This window comes from Pholis gunnellus, assembly GCF_910591455.1.
Source record: "Pholis gunnellus genome assembly, chromosome: 7".
Lineage (NCBI taxonomy): Eukaryota > Metazoa > Chordata > Actinopteri > Perciformes > Pholidae > Pholis > Pholis gunnellus.
Window position 1 is genome coordinate 8,560,743 of NC_136533.1, and position 19,270 is coordinate 8,580,012.

Genomic DNA, 19,270 nt, shown 5'->3' on the forward strand with positions numbered 1-19,270 from the left:
ACACTGCAGAGTGTGATGCAACCTGGCAGCCTATATTGTCCCTTCAAGTAGCTGAGGTAATATTGTTCATTGGTTTGATTTTGACAAGCACAATGTGTGCGACCTATACAGCCCTTTCTTTAAGATGGTGTCTACATGACACACTGTATATATGAAATGTTTCCTATCAAATAACGGAGGCTACGTGAGGTGAATTTAGGAATAACAGTGCATACTTGTTTGTGATTCATTCTGAAGAACAGTGAAAATGAAGCTTTGATCGAGGTGTTGTTTTTGCAGTTCAATGTGAGACTTTAATCTTTTAATGTATGTTGGAATGAACACGTGTGTGCACTTATTTTCCATAATTGTTTAACTATAATCAACCAATTAATCAAGTAAATGTTCCTTTCTCTCGATGTCCCGTCTCACTCTTAATCTTTTTAGTCAAACAAAGTCTAAAAACTTTTAAAAAGTCAAAGGAACTTGAATGGCATATGTTGGTATGCAAGAATCAGCGGACACAGTTTTTCTCAGTTAGATTCGAAAACTAAAACTAAAATAAAAATGTTTCCAGGGTTTCCCTTAAAATCCGAACAGAATGAGGATGCTGCAGAGAGCCTCTGCACTCATCCTGAGAAGAGGAATCGCAACTTTTCAAAGCAGATTGTGCAAAAGTGGTAAATGCATCCTCTCATTATATCTCTCAACACTTAAAAGTATAATGTACGCATGTTGCATAACAGATTGACAGTAACAATTATGATTTATGAATGTAAAGGGCACCTCTTCTCTCAGGCAGCCTCTTCAGAGTTCACCCATCTGTATCTAAGGCGCTGGCAGAAAACAAACCAGTGGTTGCACTGGAGAGCACTATTATCACACATGGCATGCCCTATCCACACAACCTGAGGTACCCCATTTCAGTCAACTTTAATACCTGCAGCTAAAAGTTGCTTTAATCACTGATTATGAATGCCATTAATGTTGTAATGCAGCACAGCGAAGCAGGTGGAGGCCATTGTGAGGGCTGAAGGAGCTACTCCAGCCACGGTCGGAGTGATCAAGGGTGAAATCCATGTTGGTCTGTCGTCAGAGGAACTTGAACATCTCGCCCTCTGCAAGAGCTCCCTGAAAGTGTCCCACCGTGATCTGCCCTACGTCATGAGCAAAGTGAGACCACAACACACTCCTCTCAAAATAATCTCAAAATGACCTGAGTCTGTCACTCAGGGTGGAGTTTTTGTTTGCTGTCCTCTTCACTCAGGGTCTCTCTGGGGGAACGACGGTGTCAGCCACGATGATAGCAGCACATCGAGCTGGCATCTCTGTGTTTGTCACAGGGGGCATTGGAGGAGTTCACAGAGACGGAGAGAACAGTAAGCAGACTTATAGATACTTTACGCATACTGACACCAACTAATTACTCTTAACAAGCCATGACGGTGAACAATCCTGCAAGTGTGTCAGCTGGATTTGATAACAAAGACCATGAAAAGAGATGAGGGTGCACTTATGATCCAGATATGATATAAAGGTGACGGGATAGTTCACCCTGAGGAACTCCTCCATGTGTAAGGACACCAATGGTGTCGCGACAGTAAGTTTGTCTTATTGGTATGTCAAGAGGAATACGTTTTAGACTCATGTCAACCAGTTGTGTGAAGGCTAACCATCAGCCACAACTGAGTAAATGTTTTTTCCTCCAGGTCTGGACATCAGTGCAGATTTGACAGAGCTCGGCAGGACTCCCATTGCAGTCATCTCTGCTGGTGTCAAGTCTATTCTGGACATCGGTCGCACCCTGGAGTTCCTTGTAAGAATATTGAGATAATGTTGTCACTGTACAATAATACTGATACTGTGTTTTCATGTTTGAGCTTGTACTTTAATCAACCAAATAATGAACAGTCAATATGATCAGTCGAAGGAAAGAGAGAAGAAAGTGGATATGTTCCGTTGGTACAACATTATTTAATTACTTGAATAAAGCTGACAGTTATTGTATCTTTTATTAGGAGACGCAGGGCGTCTGTGTGGCCACTTATGGAGCGTCAAAGAATTTCCCAGCCTTCTTCTCTCCACAAAGCGGATTCACTTCTCCATGCCAAGTCGGCAACCCTGAGGAAGCTGCAGCGCTCATTGGTATATATTTACATTTTATATCCTTGACCCTGAACACACCAAGGTCAAGATTGAATATTTACCAACACTTATTTTTCACTTATACCCGTTATGAATGTGGATCTCTTTTTCTTTTTTGCGTCATTCAGCGAGCACTCTGTCTCTGGATCTCCAAAGTGGCGTCCTGTTAGCGGTGCCCATCCCAGAGGAGCATGCAGCAGCCGGCCAGCTGATAGAGGAAGCCATACAGGCTGCAGTAACAGAGGCGAGGTACAGAAGTTCTGCGTGGCTTGTAATTTGTTGTCTTTTTTGTTTTCTCAACACCTGAGATACTAGCTCAATATCATCAGAGGAAAATTCCTGTCTGGATCTCTTTATGGTCATGACAAAGTGAATCAAATAGCCGGAGAAGTTATAATTTTCTCTTCTCTTTTTTTTTTATTTACTCAGTGCTAAAGGTATAACGGGAAGAGATGTGACGCCATTCATTCTTCAAATGGTCAATGAGCTGACTGGGGGAAAGTCCCTTCAGGCCAGTATCCTTCTAAAAATCGGAATCATCATCAAGCAGAGAACATGTCACATTCTTTGGAAAGGATGCGGCGTAAAGAAGATGGAGAAAGTTGTTTTCTCATAGGCCAGACAATGTTAAAGTGCAGTATATCACAACCAAAATGCCCTTAACCTGTTATGTTCATAGATATTGCTCTCATTCATAACAATGCTAAAGTTGGCAGTCAAATAGCCTGCGCACTGTCAAAACAAATGACCGAGAGAAAGTCCAGAGGCCAGACTCATCATCATGGAAAACACTCATCAGACTCAGATATTGTGAGTAAAAACACATACAATGCACTTGTTTAGTCATTTATGATTTGCAAAATACATTACCCACAATGCTGTTCTTTCACAGGTTGTCATAGGAGGAATAAACGTTGATTTTATTGCAAAAGGAAAGACAAGAACACTTCATGTAAGTTTGATTCATCAAAACTACTGCAGATCATGTAAGGGCAAATTATTGTTGGTTACTTCTGAGAAAACGTGTCTCTTTCAGTTTGGACAGACCAACCCAGGAAGTGTCTGTCAGTCATTTGGTGGCGTAGGACGGAACATTGCTGGTGTGTTTTCATCTGATAATGTAGATGCACTTTGTGTTCAACAGTATCAAATCTGATTAGCTCACGTCTTTGGTGCTTTCCTTCCAGACTCTCTGAGTCGTTTAGGCCGTAGTCCCCTGTTCATCTCAGCTACTGGAGCTGATTCACACAGCGAAGCAGTGTTGAACTATTGCAAACATATGGTTTGTGAAAATTAGCAGTTGTTCATTACTAAGCATGATTACAATCCCTTTTAGAATAAAAAATGTAAATGTTAAGTTCTTGACTTTTTTTCTTATTTCTCTCAGAACACAAGTGGTGTGCTCAGGCTAGAAGAGCAAAACACAGCAACTTACTGCGCTGTTATCACCGAGAGCGGAGAACTGAGTCTTGGATTGGGAGACATGGACGTTCATCAGCAGATCACAGAGCAGTATGTAAGTGACAAAGTTACTTGTCCTTTAGCAAGGCTAGCTCAGGATGTCATACCACATTCAAACCTACATATTCACTATTGAATGTTATAGTCCTTATTGTCACATCAAACCCAAATCTTGATACTATTTATGGTTGCCATTTATTCTGCTTATTTAAAGCCATTAAATGTACAAGTAGCTCTCATTAGTGACGGCATCCACCATTCCCGAGCCGGAATGGACAGGAAACGACACGTGCATCTACTGGACAAAAAAATGTTTTTCAAAGTAAAAATACCAACGATTTTCCAGTTGCACCTTCTCAAATGTGTATATTTGCTGTTTTTCTTGCACTTTCAGAGATATTAAACTGAATATCTTATGGTTCTTGATATTGATATTTCTTTATTATTATCTCTTCAAATATATTTTTGTAGGTGTCACAGTTTGAGAAGCAGCTTTCATCAGCCACTCTTGTGTGTCTCGATGGAAACATTCCCGTTTCCACCATCGACTATGTTTGCTCCATTGCCAGAAAACACAACATCAATGGTAAGCATACGGAGATGGTCACTATGAATGATTGCGATCAGAAGCTTTCACTGATTTGAATACAACACAATCAATGTGTCACAGTTTGGTATGAGCCAACGGATTCAGAAAAGGCTTCCAAGCCTTTCCTGTCAGACGCCTGGAAGTCTCTGTCCTATTCATCTCCAAACCTGGCAGAGTTGTGCACCATGAACAAAACACTGGGTTTCCCAACACCTGAAGGTAAACTTCATTCCTTAATGTGCATCTTAATCTTCTTTTTCTTTACTCCCTCATCTCAAACACATATTCCCACATACAGTTGTTGGTGTTAAAGTTCTTACTGCAAATGGTGTGTTAGTGATTGAGGAAGTGGTTTTGTCTTGTTGGGTGGCAGTGCTTCCGAGCTCTCTGGAGGATGTGCTGAGTGTGGCTGTGGCTCTCTCACGCCCCCTGCTGGAGCACGTCCACTGTCTGGTGGTGACTCTGGGGGCTGGTGGAGTGCTGGTGTGCGGAGAGCATGATGCAGGCTCTGTCAACCTGCAGCCAAGAAAACAGAAGAGGGTAACTAAGGACAACTTGTATCTAAAACTGATAATGATGGATGATTACTATGACAGTGAAAGTGAAGATGTTTATTGCACATGTGATTGCAGAGGAGACAGCTTTGTGCTGTCCACTACCCAGCACTGACCGTGACAGCAGAGGAGACAATGAATGTGTCTGGAGCAGGAGATAGGTGCTAAAAAGTTACTTGACCTCCTTTCTCATCCTTATTCTTATTTTAATTACAAAGCTTCAGTTGTACCCCCTTTTCAATTCTCATGACCTGTTCCTGTTCATGTCACACTTTCTCTCACTCACAATATAATTTGGACTCAACAACATTCAAACATACCGGCACTCATTCCCGCTCTGTCTGCAGCCTCGCAGGTGCTTTAATGACTGGGATTCTCCAGCGGAGAGACACAGACAGCTGTGTTCGGATGGGCCTCCTGGCTGCACGGTTGTCCCTGGCATCATCGCACCCCATCGCCCCTACGCTCACCTCAGACTCTGTGGATCCCAACAAAGTCCGTCAGTATTGGCCCGAACCCAGCTTCATGTGGATCAATTAAAAATATTTTCAAATAAGTTTGGAAGAAATGTGTGAAGATTGGGTTTATTACGCATTGGTTTGTTAATTTTATAATTTTAGCCTAAACATTTGAGAAACCATCATGTGAAATAGTGACTGTGTAAATGAATGTGAGAAGATGACAGGGTTTCACTGAAACCATTATATTCAAATATAAATCATTTTTTGGTGTAAAATTACAAATAAAAAAGTACAAATCCTGCATTCAAAATTCTCAAATGTTGTTGCTGTTCAGAACCAGAACCAGAACCAGAACTAGAACGAGAAACGTTTATTTCCCAAGGTTGCACAGACAAGGAATTTGACATGGTGTTTAAGGGGGAGTTACTTTTAACAACTTATTGTATTGTTGGATTACTAGTTTAATTTAACTACTGACAATCAGACATATTTTATAAACTAATCAATATTTCCCTCCTAAATGCATTTTTTGTGTGTAAATTAATTAATAACAAGTTTGTAGAAATGTGTCCCTGGTTCCAGCTCAACGTCGCCGAGAACTGTATTTCCCACAAAGCATCTGTTCATCTGCGCAGACTCAGTCGCTCTGAACACTTGCCCAGCTCCCTCCTCCCTACTTTAATGCTAGCTAAGATGGTGGTTTGAGCGTAAATTGTCTCCACAATACTAAGAAAAGAAAGGGGCAAAACATCTCTATAGCCTTTTAATCACAACAGAACAACAAAACGACGGTTATCTTAAGTGACCGGTTATAGTAATTTGGACATTTCAGACACATTGGCTCGCAGTCCCCGCCCAATTTGGTGTGACTCCCTTGGAGTGGAATCCTAAGCTAAATACGGACAGGGTAAGTAACGTTAGCCAAGTTGCTAGTTGGGCTAGCCAGCTTCCATTCTCTTAATAAATAAAAGACAGTTGTGTCCATTACGATTTTTCAGTCTTCCGTTGGAGTATTCTCGGGCTTATTAGATCGCTGCCCAGGTAATCTAAATGTCGTGAGAGCAATGTCAGTTGTTTATAGTGCCAACAACTTGCTCCCAGTTTAGCGTTAGCTTGTGTAGGCCGCGTCGTAAGCTTGTCATCAAAACCCCGTACATCTGATGAGAGTGTAGCATGCTAGCTATGCTGATGCTAGCGGTTAGCATAAAAGCAAGCTGTCAGTTTATATGTAGGAGAAGGCGTACCGTTGTGGCATACGTATCTTTAACCGTTTAATGCTGATGTCAAGTAAATAATTACCTCTGTATATTTTGATGTTGTGATGTTACCTACAAATACTCCTGAATACGTGTTATTAGGTAGACCGGCTTCTTTTACCAATTCGCGGCTAATGTTAGCTTAGCCTAACGTTAGTCAAATAACATCTGTCATAATGTACGATCCAGTAGGCAGAGCAGCTAAAGTTACCAGCCTGGCTAACCTCAACCAACGTCAGGTATTTCATACACGAGTTTATTAATCAGCTGATATCTGCTAGTGAAGCAGCAGAACCACTCCTGTACGTACGTGTTAATCGGTCTGCAAAATGCTGCCAAGTATTTTAAATGTTGGGCATTTTTCTGGCCTTATTAGATTAAACTTTACACTGTCAGGTTTGATGAATCTGGGTTTGTCATGAGTTCACCTGCTGGTAGCAGTGTTGTCACGCGGAAACTAAGCTGACGTCTAACTGCTTCCAACGAAAGGTTGTAAATAAACGCAGTTTGTTGCATTTGCCTTATGACGAGGTGAATACTTTAGTCAACCCCCGAAAGATACCACAACATCCTCATTATCACTTCAACACGATGACAGCTGTGTTTTACTAGATTTCTGAGAAATGCCATCAGTTGTCTTTTTATCAGGCACATTTAGCTTAAACTAATGCAATCCCAAAGTTCTGCATAACTCAATCTTCCATGGAGGTTATAACATTCAGTTCTTCTTGAAACTGTTTTAGAAAGGCCTTGATTCAACTTTATCATCATATTTATTTTGTAGGCATTGTGTGTGTACAGAAAATGTGTTGCACCACAAGTATATTTCATCATAGGCTTAATCACCATTGTGTTACCACCTTTGGCGATAGATATGTATTTAAATAGAAGTCTTTGGGATTGCAACTTAAAGAGATTAATTGATCATCGATATTTTCATCTCTGTCGAACGCTTAATTGTTTCAGCTCTGAAATGGACTGAGAGCAGTTACCGGTATGTGATCCACCCTCAGGGGTTTAAATGCAGAAGCCCAAACATTAGAAATATATCCGCCTAAAGCACAGTGCAGTTCACCAGCACCACAAACTTCCACAAGGACCATGTCATTGAATCAACTCCTACCTAAAAGGTTCCATCATTAAAGTAAAATATTAGGTATTGCAGTAGACTGCAGTAGTTTAGCTAGCTGATCCTAACGGAGTGAGTGATTCTTTTGCTGCTGGAAATGTTTATTGTTGTGCTCAGTCTGATGTAGTGACTGTGGTAGTCATAAAGTCAGTTTTAGAGTCTACACAATCCTGCATCAAGTTCAGTTAGTAGAAATGAGTGGTTCAGTTGATGTCGTTTTCAATCATGTCACGATGGAGCTCTCAAACTCAACTTTTTAATATTTTCTCAGCCCTGTGCTCTGTGACCAGCTTCAGCACTCCCCCCCCCTCCCCTCTCCACACCATAGGATGTCCCACAGTCCTGAATTGAAGGACGACCCCATGGAGTGCCCTCTGTGCATGGAGCCGCTGGAGATTGATGACGTCAACTTCTTCCCCTGCACCTGCGGCTATCAGATCTGCCGCTTCTGTTGGCATCGCATCCGCACAGATGAGAACGGCCTCTGCCCCGCCTGCAGAAAGGTGAGGCGATGATGATGATGATGATGATGATGATGATGATGACATGGACACGAAGGCAGAGAAACTCATCACAACTGAAGGGGGATTTTTCTGTCCTGACAGACAGAAGGGATGAGGATGTTGAGTGTCCCAAGGCTAATATAGGGGGGAGAAAATATTTTGATTCCCTATTATAAAGTACCTCTGTTTGTTAAGACATCAGCTCATCATTTACAATTTACAGTGTCTGCAGTGTGGCTTAGTGTTGAACTACCAGATTTACAAATAAAGTTCTCCATTACCCACTATCCTTTACAAAAGCCACATCATTTAAACTGCATGTGGTGGATATCACCATCATCGTCTTTGTGTTTGTGTGTAGCCGTACCCAGAAGACCCCGCGGTGTACAAGCCTCTCTCACAGGAGGAGATCCAAAGGATAAAGAACGAAAAGAAGCAGAAACAGAACGAGAAGAAGCAGAAGGTGACAGAAAACCGAAAGCACCTGGCCAGTGTCAGAGTAGTCCAGAGAAACCTGGTGTTTGTGGTGGGGCTCTCACAGCGACTCGCCGACCCGGAGGTGAGTACAGTGTCTCCACCGATACTGACTTATTTTAAATGTCATTCAATAAAACCTCCCTCTGAAGCCTCAAGAGTAAAGCTTGTGTTGAATATTGTGTATAAGAGTTCACAGTGCACCCATAACTTTGTGATAAGTGATATACATATTTTTATTGATTTTTGCATTTTGCCCACAGGTCCTAAAACGACCAGAGTATTTTGGGAGGTTTGGGAAAATCCACAAAGTGGTCATCAACAATAGCACATCCTACGCAGGTTCACAGGTGAGAGGGTGGATCAAAGATGACGGGATGTTCTCACAATTTATACGTTTTTAAGCATTATTAGAACTGAAACCTTGTCAACACGACGCAGGTATTTTTGTAAACATTTTCCTATGTGTTTTGGGCTTCTTTTATTTTGGCATATACCAAGATTTGTTTCTTTTTAGTTATTTCAGTTGCATATGATTTAGTTTTTTGTCCTCCCTGTAACAGAATTGCAGCTACAGTAGATGTGTTGAACTTACTGTCTGCTTTTTCAGGGGCCCAGTGCCAGCGCTTATGTCACTTACATCCGCTCTGAAGATGCTTTAAGAGCAATACAGTGTGTGAACAATGTGGTTGTTGATGGCAGAACCCTCAAGGTGAGAAGTTAACAGCTGCGTATCTATGTGACTATGATTAGTTTGATTTGCATAAAGAAGCCACGCCTTCCTGTCTGTAAGACATAAACATCCTTTTATTAAACAACCTGCAATACAAAATAGTAAGATTAAACTAAAAGTCCTTGAAAGAAAGCTCCATAACCATCGCTTCTCCTTTCTTCTCTGTGGTCTCTCTGTCACAGGCTTCTTTAGGCACAACAAAGTACTGCAGTTACTTCCTTAAAAGTATGCAGTGTCCCAAACCTGATTGTATGTATCTACATGAGTTGGGGGATGAAGCAGCTAGCTTTACTAAAGAGGAAATGCAGGTAAAATATTGTTCTTTCTGAAAATGTGAATTAAATTGTTCATTAACAAAAGGATTAATGCTGACTCATGTTGTGTCATTCGTTTTCTAGGCAGGGAAACATCAAGAGTATGAGCAGAAACTCCTCCAAGACCTCTATAAAATTAACCCTAGCTTTCTACAACCTCCAGCATGTGGAACAGAAAAGTCAAAGAGTAAATCCAACTCCACACAGAGGTTGGTGTTTTTTATTTTCGGCCATCTTTCTCTTATTACGTCCACTTGTGCTGAGCTCGATTGTTCTGCTGTTTTGTAACAGAGCCAACAGCACCAACGGTAAAGATGGGTGGCCGACGCTGTCAGGACACAACAAACTGGCCAACGGGCTTTCAGAGGACCGCAAGTCTCCTCCGCTGCTAGACTATCTAGACCAAGAAGCTATGGGTTCAGACGGGCTAGAAACAGATCTGGGTCTTGGTCAGCATACTGCATTGTCCCCCTTCTCCTCTAACTGTGACAGCAACAGGTAACGTAGACTCCTCCTGGACGATGGCACCAACGTAACCTGAACAAAATGCTTTGATTCATTTTTTTTTGTATATATCTTTGAACATGTATTTAAATGTGTCACTTGTTTACCTGCAGTCCCAGTGACAAACCTCCAGAGTCCATCGGTATGGTGAATGGAGAGACTTTACTACAGGTGAGAAGCCTCATCTCCCGTTTTTATTACCATATAGATGAAGGTGATCCAGGACAACCTCACAAACGCCTCCCTCTCTCTCTCTCTCTCTCTTTTGTTCCAGATACCCACCAGTGACTCCCCTTCTCCTCCCCCTGGTTTAACCAAGCCCAGCCTCGTGGTCCCCATCAGCGTGTCAGACCTCACAGCCCGTTCACCCTTCGAGGGAGCGGCAGCTGAGTCCCAGTCGCTCTTTTCAGACAACAGTAACTTCAGACATCCTAACCCGCTCCCTGCTGGCCTGCCCCCCTTCCCCAGCTCCCCCCGCAGCAATTCTGACTGGCCCATGACCCCCGAACCACAGAGCCTCTTCACATCAGGTACAATGGAGATCTGATTAATCCTTTTGCATGTCTTTAGTGCTTGATTGGTTGTGCTTTTTGTCTTAATATTTGAATAGTGCATTCCTTTTGCGGTGCAATGATCCAAGCAAAGAGGCTGTCGTGTACTGTACAGATTGTAAAGCCAATTTAATTAAAACTGCCAGGATCCTATTGACCAAGAGCAGAGTCCTCTGAGTGAACTTGAGTTCCCTCTTGTGAACAGTTACAGTGTGTCTAGGGCTTTTATTGTGAAAGGTAATAATGGAAGGAGTTGATCTGAGGCCTGTACTATGAAGCAGGATCTGGGTTCAGCGAGGTACCTTCAGGGTTAATGCTGGGTTTTCAGTCCTAAGACGGAGCTTCACTTACGCTGAACACCTAACCTGCTCTGGAGATGAAGATAAGGTTATGAGATAAAAGTTAAAGTCAAACCACATGCAAAAAAAAGACTGCTAGCAATAAATCTGTGTGAATGTGTAAATCAATAGATTTATAATATCACTGCCCATCTAGAGCAAGATAGATCTGACTATAATTACATGTGTGTATTCTAAGGCGTGTGTGACAATATTTTAGCCTTATTCTTTCAGCTGTAACCCCGGCAGTGTGAAACGGACGAGAGCAAATAAATAAAATTACTAAATGATCATATATTCATATCATGTATTTGCTGACGAGTCTGCTTGTTGAGCCGTGTGTCTGAATCGTGTCTTACAGTCACAGACTAGATGCAGCGTTACTTTGCTCCAGTTTACGTGTTTAAGAGACGTAATGTAATGTGAACACACTCCTAGCCAGATTGAAAACTAATCAATTAGTCAAAAAGATTCTATGGCTAGTCAACTAAAGAGTTGACTTGGTGGACAGCTCCAGTAACGTGTCTCTCTTCTGTCCTCGCAGACACAATACCAGTGTCTTCTTCCACAGACTGGCAGGCGGCCTTCGGCTTCGGCTCGTCCAGCAAACAGCAGGACGACGATCTGGGCTTCGATCCTTTCGACGTCACTCGCAAGGCCCTGGCCGACCTGATAGAGAAGGAGCTGTCGGTGCAGGATCAGAGCCCCTTTTCCCCGGGGCTCCTCTCCCACAGCGGGAGCAACCACGGCCTCGGCCTGCCTCCTCTCAACCAGAACCCTGGCGCCTCTCACCACTTCCCCAGCGGCCTGCCACGCCTCCCCCAGCTCCACCACAGAGCCATCTACAGCTCCTTCAGTTTCCCGGGCAGTCAGAACAGCCAGGCCAGTCAGCAGCAGCCAGCCGCCAGACACCCCTGGATGGGCGTCCCGACGCGAAATAACCTCACACACTTGAACCACTCAGCCAGTGCTGCCTCACACAGTAATTTCCTGGACCTGAATCTGCCCCTTCAGCACAACACAGGGCTGGGAGGGATCCCCATCTCAGGTACCCGACATCTGGGCCGCCGCCGCCGCCGCACCTTTCTCTGATCAGATGTCTCGTATGATGGTGTTATTTAAAGTCACACCGTGTGATGTGTGATACTTGTTTTGTGTAGCGTTTATTGACCTTACACAGGGAATGCTGGTCAGTGCAGTTCTGCAGCTGACCACTAGTCGGCGATCAAAGCACCTGATGAACTGACGTACCTGTTTTCTTCTTCTCCTGCAGAAAATAGTGGCTCTATAGACGGATTAAATGTGAAAGAGTGGCAGGACGGCCTCAGAGCTCTCCTGCCAAACATCAATATAAATTTCGGGGGCCTCCCAAACTCCTCTTCCTCGTCATCCTCCTCATCCTCCAACAGTGTTAACCACATCGGTGGACCGATGGGGCCAGCAGGCATCTCACACAGCCTGAGCTGGGACGGCACAGCCAGTTGGATGGACCCTGCTATCATCACAGGTAGAAATTGTAAAGTTCAACTTTTTTTCTTTTTAAATTGAATTTAATAGATGAATCCTTTCTGCTCTAGATACAATGTTGTGTTCTGGACTTGACTTGATCTTCTTTAACTGAGTTCTGAAAATCAGTTGTTTTTGAACGAGTCAAAGTAACTTTTAGTACCAGAAGGCCACATTATGTCATCAAAACAAAGCAAAAATATCTTCACATTAGTTTAGTTTGCGGCGGTGCTGTAGTGTTAATATGTGTTTATTTCCCCCCCTTCCCCTCTCAGGCATCCCGGCCTCAGCAGGCAACAGTTTAGACTGTCTCCAGGACGACAACCCTCCACACTGGCTCAAGTCCCTGCAGGCGCTCACAGAGATGGACGGCCCGACGAGCTCAGCGGTGCCCACTCCTCCCCAGCCCCTCCACAGCGGCCTCCTCGACGCCCACCTCCCCCTCCACCACAGAGCCGCCGGCGGCTGGGCTCCCTACATGGCCCCCCCCACAGCCAACCCCGCCAGCCAGTTCCACTCCCCTCCCCCCGGCTTCCAGACCGCTTTCAGACCCCCGGGACAGCCCGCCACAGAGCTGCTACAGAGTGCCGCTGTGGACCGCCACTGAACACAGACTACAGCAGACACCCATCCATTCCCCCACTACCACTTTATACCCACTCATCCTGTACCCGCCCCCCTCCCCTCCCCCTCCCCCAATGCAATACACACCAATCTGCAGAGTATGAAAAATGATTAACAAAGTAACAAACATGCTTTCTTCTTTTTCTCTTCCTCCTTCCTTTTGTCTACTCTGAAGGCCTATTTGTTTTCTGTTTGTGGCACACAAGTTATCGGTACCCTTTCACCCGCTACTACCATCACCACTCATTAGACCTAGTTCTGGGCGTAACATGGGATTCATTATGTAGCTCACTGTTAACGGAGAGCACGAGAAACAGTACGGCATCGAGTGCCCAGCGGTGACACGAGACGTAACTCCACAAACTGACGAAAGAAACTAAATTAGCTGAAGGGGGAGACCTTTTTTAAAAAGTAACTAAATGATTAAGCATGAACAACATTTGTGTTTTTGAGAGTTGAAGTCCCGATTAAGTTTTCAAAGGAATGAAGCAAGCTGTGAATCTGCTCTTGAAGCTTTGCCCCAAAGACCCTCATCCTCCCCACGTTAACAGGAGACTGAAGCGGTTCACCCTCACAGACAAGTTGTGAAGACGGCGAGGTGAGAGACAGAGAGAAAAGGGGGGGGGGGGGTTGGCACTTAGCTTTTTTTTTTTTTTTTTTGAGAGTGGTTTTAAAAAAGAAATGTTAAAAAAAAAAAAGCTGAGATTTGGTTATTAGAGAGTGAATACAGATGGCACAGGGGAGTTGAGGGCACAGGCTATGCACGGGCTCCCTGTTAGGCAGGGACACAGACGGCCTGCTCCAGAGGCCGCTTGGCCCACATTCCCGTTAGAGGAGGGCTCCCACTGGCCCCGTCCTGCTGGAGGGAACATTTTGCTGAACCTCTGTATCAGAGGATAGAGCACTGCCTAACCGCGGGGCGCCGGGGCTTTGGGAGATCGTGGCACACATCCTGAGCACTAGGGTTAGACTCTTACTCACAGTGCCACTGTGTGGTACCTACAGTAGCTAGCCCTAACATGGACAGCCACCAAGTAGATGAGACAATGATGGACGAGGATATGTCAAAAAAAAAAATACTAAAGAGGGTAGCAACAGGGTGAACAGGTCCCTTTGTTCGACCCACGAGGCCTTAACATGGACAGATGAGAGAAAGGAGTGATGGGAGGAGGAGTGTAGCGTCAACGATTGCTGAAAGAAATATGCAATATTGTATGCGACTTCAGCGACTGTATGCGAGTGTATGTCCCAAAGTAAGGTGCTGCAAGACCATACCACGTACTGTAGTAGTGATTTAAGGAGCTTTCAGCCTTTAGGATTCGAGATCGACCTCTCCGACCACCGCCTTTTTTTTTTTTCTTTTTTTTTTGAAGTCTTAATTCTGATCCATATTCGCTCTGTCTCTCTTTCTCTCCCTCTTACCCAACCCCGCCCCTCCTGCTGTTCCCTATTTAACAGTATTTCACAAAAATGAACAAACTCATCCAGGAGAAGCCAACACAGAGTCCTACAGTGGGTTTTAACATGATGTTGCGCGGGGGAGGGGAAAAAACGAAAACAAAATCGAGGCGCTTAAAAGGAAGTGAACTGTCCTCTGCAGGTCTGGAAAAATGAACCTTAAATAAAACTGAAAACTCAGAGCTGGTGTTTGTCTGCTGTTGTGTTCTCAGCACCCTGATTCAAACATGTGCACTTATAAATATTTAAACTTTAAAGTACTCGCCACCATACTTTGTAAAACCCCTCAGGAAGGTCACTATAAATCACTTTCTGGTCCCAATGTCTTCCACTAGGGGGCAGAGGACTTTCTGTCAGTGATGAAGCGCTGCAGTCGAGCACACACACAAGGTTACACACAGTGACTGATCTCTCAAATCTACATGATTATTCACACAAAATAACAATTCCTACGTTTTTAAGTATTTATTTAGCACATTAACTGATTGAATGCAACAATGACGCATGTAAGAACGAGGCGTTATCACATTGTTCAGTACCATATGTTTGTCTCGCAGTGGGAGCCGAGCATGTGTGCGTTTTGCCGCTCTGCACTCTCTCAGGCCAATGCAGCAGTAGATACCTGCAGCACAGACTTCTTTTTTTGGCAGACGCAGGGAGGAGCACAGTTGATACTCGTACAGTGGCCTCACTAGTTCTACTGTTGGATAGCTGAATCAGCTGACTCGATATGCACATGATTTAAACTGTATTTATCTTCGTCTTTGCAGTTCCCAGGAAGCCAATCCTCCTGTTTAGGGCTGCAATTTTAAATTATTTTCATTATTGATTAATCTGCAGGTTATTTTTCTAAGTAATCATTTAGTCTAGTCTTGACTAATATGTTATTTGTTAATATTTGGTTCTGGCTTTGATGTAGCTCGGCATGAGGGCAAAATAGACCACACGGAACTGCCCCCTCTAGTTTGGCCCTTGTGCTCTGGTTTCAGTTCCCTCTTGTTTAATTCCCCTCTAGTGTCAGGCCCCTCTAGTATCAGGCCCTCTAGTGTCAGGCCCCTCTAGTATCAGGCCCTCTAGTGTCAGGCCCCTCTAGTATCAGGCCCTCTAGTGTCAGCCTCCCTCTGGTTTCAGGCCCCTCTGGTTTCAGGCCCTCTAGTTTCAGCCCCCTTTGGTTTCAGGCCCTCTAGTGTCAGCCTTCCTCTGGTTTCAGCCCCCTCTAGTTGTGGGCTCCAGGTGCAGAGGAGGCTCTAGCAGAGAAAGGTGAGTGTGTGTGTGAATAATGCAAGCAGGCAGCAGATTCAGGAGCTGTGACAATGAGTCAGCAGCAACACAGATGGGGGGGGGCTCTGCTGAGAGTGTTCCCGGACCAACACACACTCATGCAGACGCTGCACTGAAACATAATGGAGGTGTCTTTGTGATGATGCATACCTGACAAGAATAGCATCTGTTTATTTTTCTACGGCTACAGAAAAAATAACTCCTCTTTTGGCCAAACTCTGTTATTAAGTGCACTGTGACAGCCAGCGGTGCCTTGAGCGAATGATTACTTTATTGATTTCCTTGCTTTGCTGAAACTGCATATTCATGCTCATTATCATAAGCGGAAGGAACGGACTGTGGAGTGAGGATGAATGATGAAGCAAAGGAGGTTAGATAGAATTCATTGAGACACACTACTTTTTATTTGCATATTGCAAAGACTAAAATTAACTAAACTTGACTAAATTATCGTTTTAATTTTAAAGCAGCAGAATTGGGATTGCTTTTAAATGTCTAACTAAATTATGCTGAGTATTTGGAAATAAATGTCTACAAGCAGCATTTAGCCATGGCCAGGTGTTTCATCAGAACAAGCAGAAAAAAACCCTGATTTTTCACTCTGTCCACTGCAGGGGTTCAGTCTGTTAAACTGCTGAAATCTTGCTTTCCTTGAGGACTGCGGCTATGAGGGCATGTGGAGAGGGCAGAGAAGCTGGAGTGGCTGCCTGTAAGAGTGAGCTGCCTGTGCTGAGAGGCATCGATGGATTATGAGATAACAATGTATCGCGTGTAGGCGTTTAGCGTCTCGTTCAGTGACATTTTGCAGGAGAATCAGAACTCTCAGGTGCTGCTGTATTCTGTTCACACTGGAGATGAAGAAATGCTGCCTTAAGCTTCTTGCCACAACAGATCCACACCACCACTCCTCTGCACATATATTATATACTAAATACTGCAGCACACTGTACAAAATATTGTGATAAACAGTCAAGGAAAGCCTGAGTTGCAGTTTATACTTTCTTAAGGGGCTGCAAGGAAATGGTTGGTTTGGGAAAGAAGATGCAAAATGAAAGCCTTGTTGATATTTTTTTGGACTCCCCCTTTCACTTAAAAAAACTACAACACAACCATGTTTATATCTTAATTAATTACTTTAATTATTTGACGAGAACTGACCTTGTTTGCGTCTCCAAACCCTTTTTTGTATTTGTTTATTTAACATGCACCGACTGTTTAATGACTTTCATCTTCCTTATGAATATGCACAGCGATGCAAGCGACTCTGAGACTTTATACACGCACAGCAGGGCTTTGAGCTAAATGCTAACATCACAGTGTCACAATGGCAAGCTAACATGCTAATGGCATGCAGATGTAATGCTTCCCAGGTAATTTAGCGGGTTAGCATAACATTGGCTAATTTGCAATGAACACAAAAGTATGGAAGGCAGGGGATCATCAAACATTACAATGTATTTGAGGGGGGACAGGAATGCCAACTCACAACTTAGTATTTTTAACTCAGCTTTGTGACTAAATAACAAGCAATGTTAAAAAAAAAACAGAGGCACAGGCCCTCTGCAGCTATTTTTCTTTATTTTACCCAAAATGACAAAAGTTTTTTAGGCAAGCAATCAGCAATCCAGTGGTTTAACTCCAAACCTTTATGAGTGTCCCTGAGGACAACACTAACTTACATTTTGAGGTTATGTGGTGTGGTTTTCATATGTCAACATCATGATGGTCTATGACCATATATATATATATATATATATATATATATATATATATATAAATCGCTGCCAGTAGGCAGAAGGGGCGACTCTCAGCAGAAAGCACTCTCTCCATTTATCAGCCTTTGACAGGCTATCTCTCCAGTGGAGCTGCCTGCACTGCAAAAAAATATTAGCTAGAAATTACCATTTTGACAGGTTATGTCGTGTCATATTAAGCTTTTAAAACTATAGCTGTAACAATTTGTCAATTCATTGATTAGTTGGTAAACAAAAACTGAACTTGTTCGATGGTTTCAGTTTATTTGCTGAGAAGAAAAAGTTTTCTTATTTCTTATGAATTTAACTATTAATTGATTGATCATGTAAATAATCAGTTGCTTAGTGAATAAGCAAAAACGGCAGTTAAGTTAGTTGAAGCTAAGAATTGAAAAAATGTTAGTATGACAAAATAATTTCACCTCTTTGCAGAGCTTTACATCTACATTTTCCTTAACTAAAAGAAACAGATTATTATTTCTCGTTATTTAAAGACTGACTGACTCAATGAGGTGGATATTTTTTGTAGTGTGCACACAAGCTTTTACTGTAACCTCCACCATCAGTCCAGTTAATGTGTCCTGGCCACGAAAACTGACATGCTTCTCCATCATCATACAATATGTAATGGTTCTGCTGTATGTAGTGCAACACGGACCATGGGTTTTGTCCGACGATGTCTCTGTGTCCTCAGGAGAAAGACGTATCCCACGCATGTTTTATTTTCCTTTTTTGGCTTTTTCCCTAGAAGAAATGTTTTATATCTTTTCTTAAATCTGTACAAAAACTGAAGTTATGGCAAGTTGTGGTTCTATGGGTTATGTGCCACGATCGTTAAGTGTCAATTAGCTCTTCAGACAAAATCAAGCTAGCTGTTTCCCTCCTGTGTCCGGTCTTTGTGCTATGCTAAGCTAACCTGCTCATGGCTGTAGCTTCATATTTAATCTACAGACACGTGGGTGGCATCAATTTTCTCAAATAACTCTTGCCAAGAAAAACAACTTTCCAAATTGTTAAACTAATCCTCTAAAAGATCAGCATCAACTAGAAACACTCTTTCTAGCATTACAGTGACCTTTGTTGTTGCTCCAGACTACAGTCAGCAAGTGTATCTCAGCACGGCCCTCGTGCCTCATGGTGATACCCTTTTGTGGTTTCGTATATGCCAGTTTCCTTTGCTCGCTGTGCGGTGATGTAATTGAAGCAGGAAGGTCACAGTGCCGGTTTTTGTTGATGTTTTGAATTTTCTCCCCCAGACAAGCACGCTGACACTGCACACTGGGCAGGAGGAGCATGTAAACTGAGATCCACATCGCCTGATACCACAAGGACACATCCAGACTGAGAGCATTGATAACAAATTCCACCACGGCCGGAGAGATGGTAGGAAAGAAAATGTCCATTAACAAGTAATTAAGTGTCAGTACTTAAAGGAGCTGCATACAACATTTTCATTAATATAGCAGCAAACAACTATTTGATATGTAAAGATATGGAGTAACATCTACCTGAGCAGAGAATGAAGTCACTCTCCTCCTGTGTGTGTTGCTATCTGAGCTTCCCCCTCAAGTGAAACGTTATTTAGGAAACACCGGCCATGTTGAGAGCCGTCGCAAGTAAATTAAAATGCTCCCAATCTCGGATCTTGCATCTTTA

General features: G+C 43.2%; 2 protein-coding genes across 5 annotated transcripts; both read left to right on the forward strand.

Moving 5' to 3' along the window:
* Positions 1 to 553: 553 nt before the first annotated feature.
* Positions 554 to 5,268, forward strand: LOC306698268 (uncharacterized protein; the record flags this gene model as incomplete). The annotated part of the gene is made up of 18 exons (XM_079162510.1): positions 554 to 659; positions 778 to 892; positions 978 to 1,152; positions 1,247 to 1,358; positions 1,689 to 1,795; positions 1,998 to 2,124; positions 2,253 to 2,373; positions 2,554 to 2,639; positions 2,804 to 2,934; positions 3,017 to 3,076; positions 3,161 to 3,224; positions 3,312 to 3,406; positions 3,512 to 3,640; positions 4,057 to 4,171; positions 4,256 to 4,393; positions 4,548 to 4,714; positions 4,807 to 4,889; positions 5,076 to 5,268. The coding sequence occupies exons 1-18, from the start codon at positions 581 to 583 to the stop codon at positions 5,266 to 5,268; spliced, it is 2,097 nt and encodes a 698-aa protein (XP_079018636.1). The 5' UTR covers positions 554 to 580.
* Positions 5,269 to 5,890: 622 nt separating this feature from the next.
* Positions 5,891 to 14,748, forward strand: cnot4a (CCR4-NOT transcription complex, subunit 4a). 4 transcript variants are annotated; one of them, XM_079163148.1, is made up of 13 exons: positions 5,891 to 6,096; positions 7,846 to 8,077; positions 8,439 to 8,636; positions 8,815 to 8,901; positions 9,162 to 9,263; positions 9,467 to 9,592; positions 9,683 to 9,807; positions 9,890 to 10,096; positions 10,216 to 10,273; positions 10,377 to 10,632; positions 11,536 to 12,039; positions 12,265 to 12,507; positions 12,773 to 14,748. In XM_079163148.1, the coding sequence occupies exons 2-13, from the start codon at positions 7,904 to 7,906 to the stop codon at positions 13,102 to 13,104; spliced, it is 2,412 nt and encodes an 803-aa protein (XP_079019274.1). In that variant the 5' UTR covers positions 5,891 to 6,096; positions 7,846 to 7,903; the 3' UTR covers positions 13,105 to 14,748. The 4 variants fall into 4 exon arrangements, with proteins under 4 accessions (XP_079019274.1, XP_079019275.1, XP_079019273.1 ...); XM_079163149.1 differs by having other exon boundaries at positions 7,903 to 8,077; XM_079163147.1 differs by having other exon boundaries at positions 5,891 to 8,077.
* Positions 14,749 to 19,270: the final 4,522 nt, after the last annotated feature.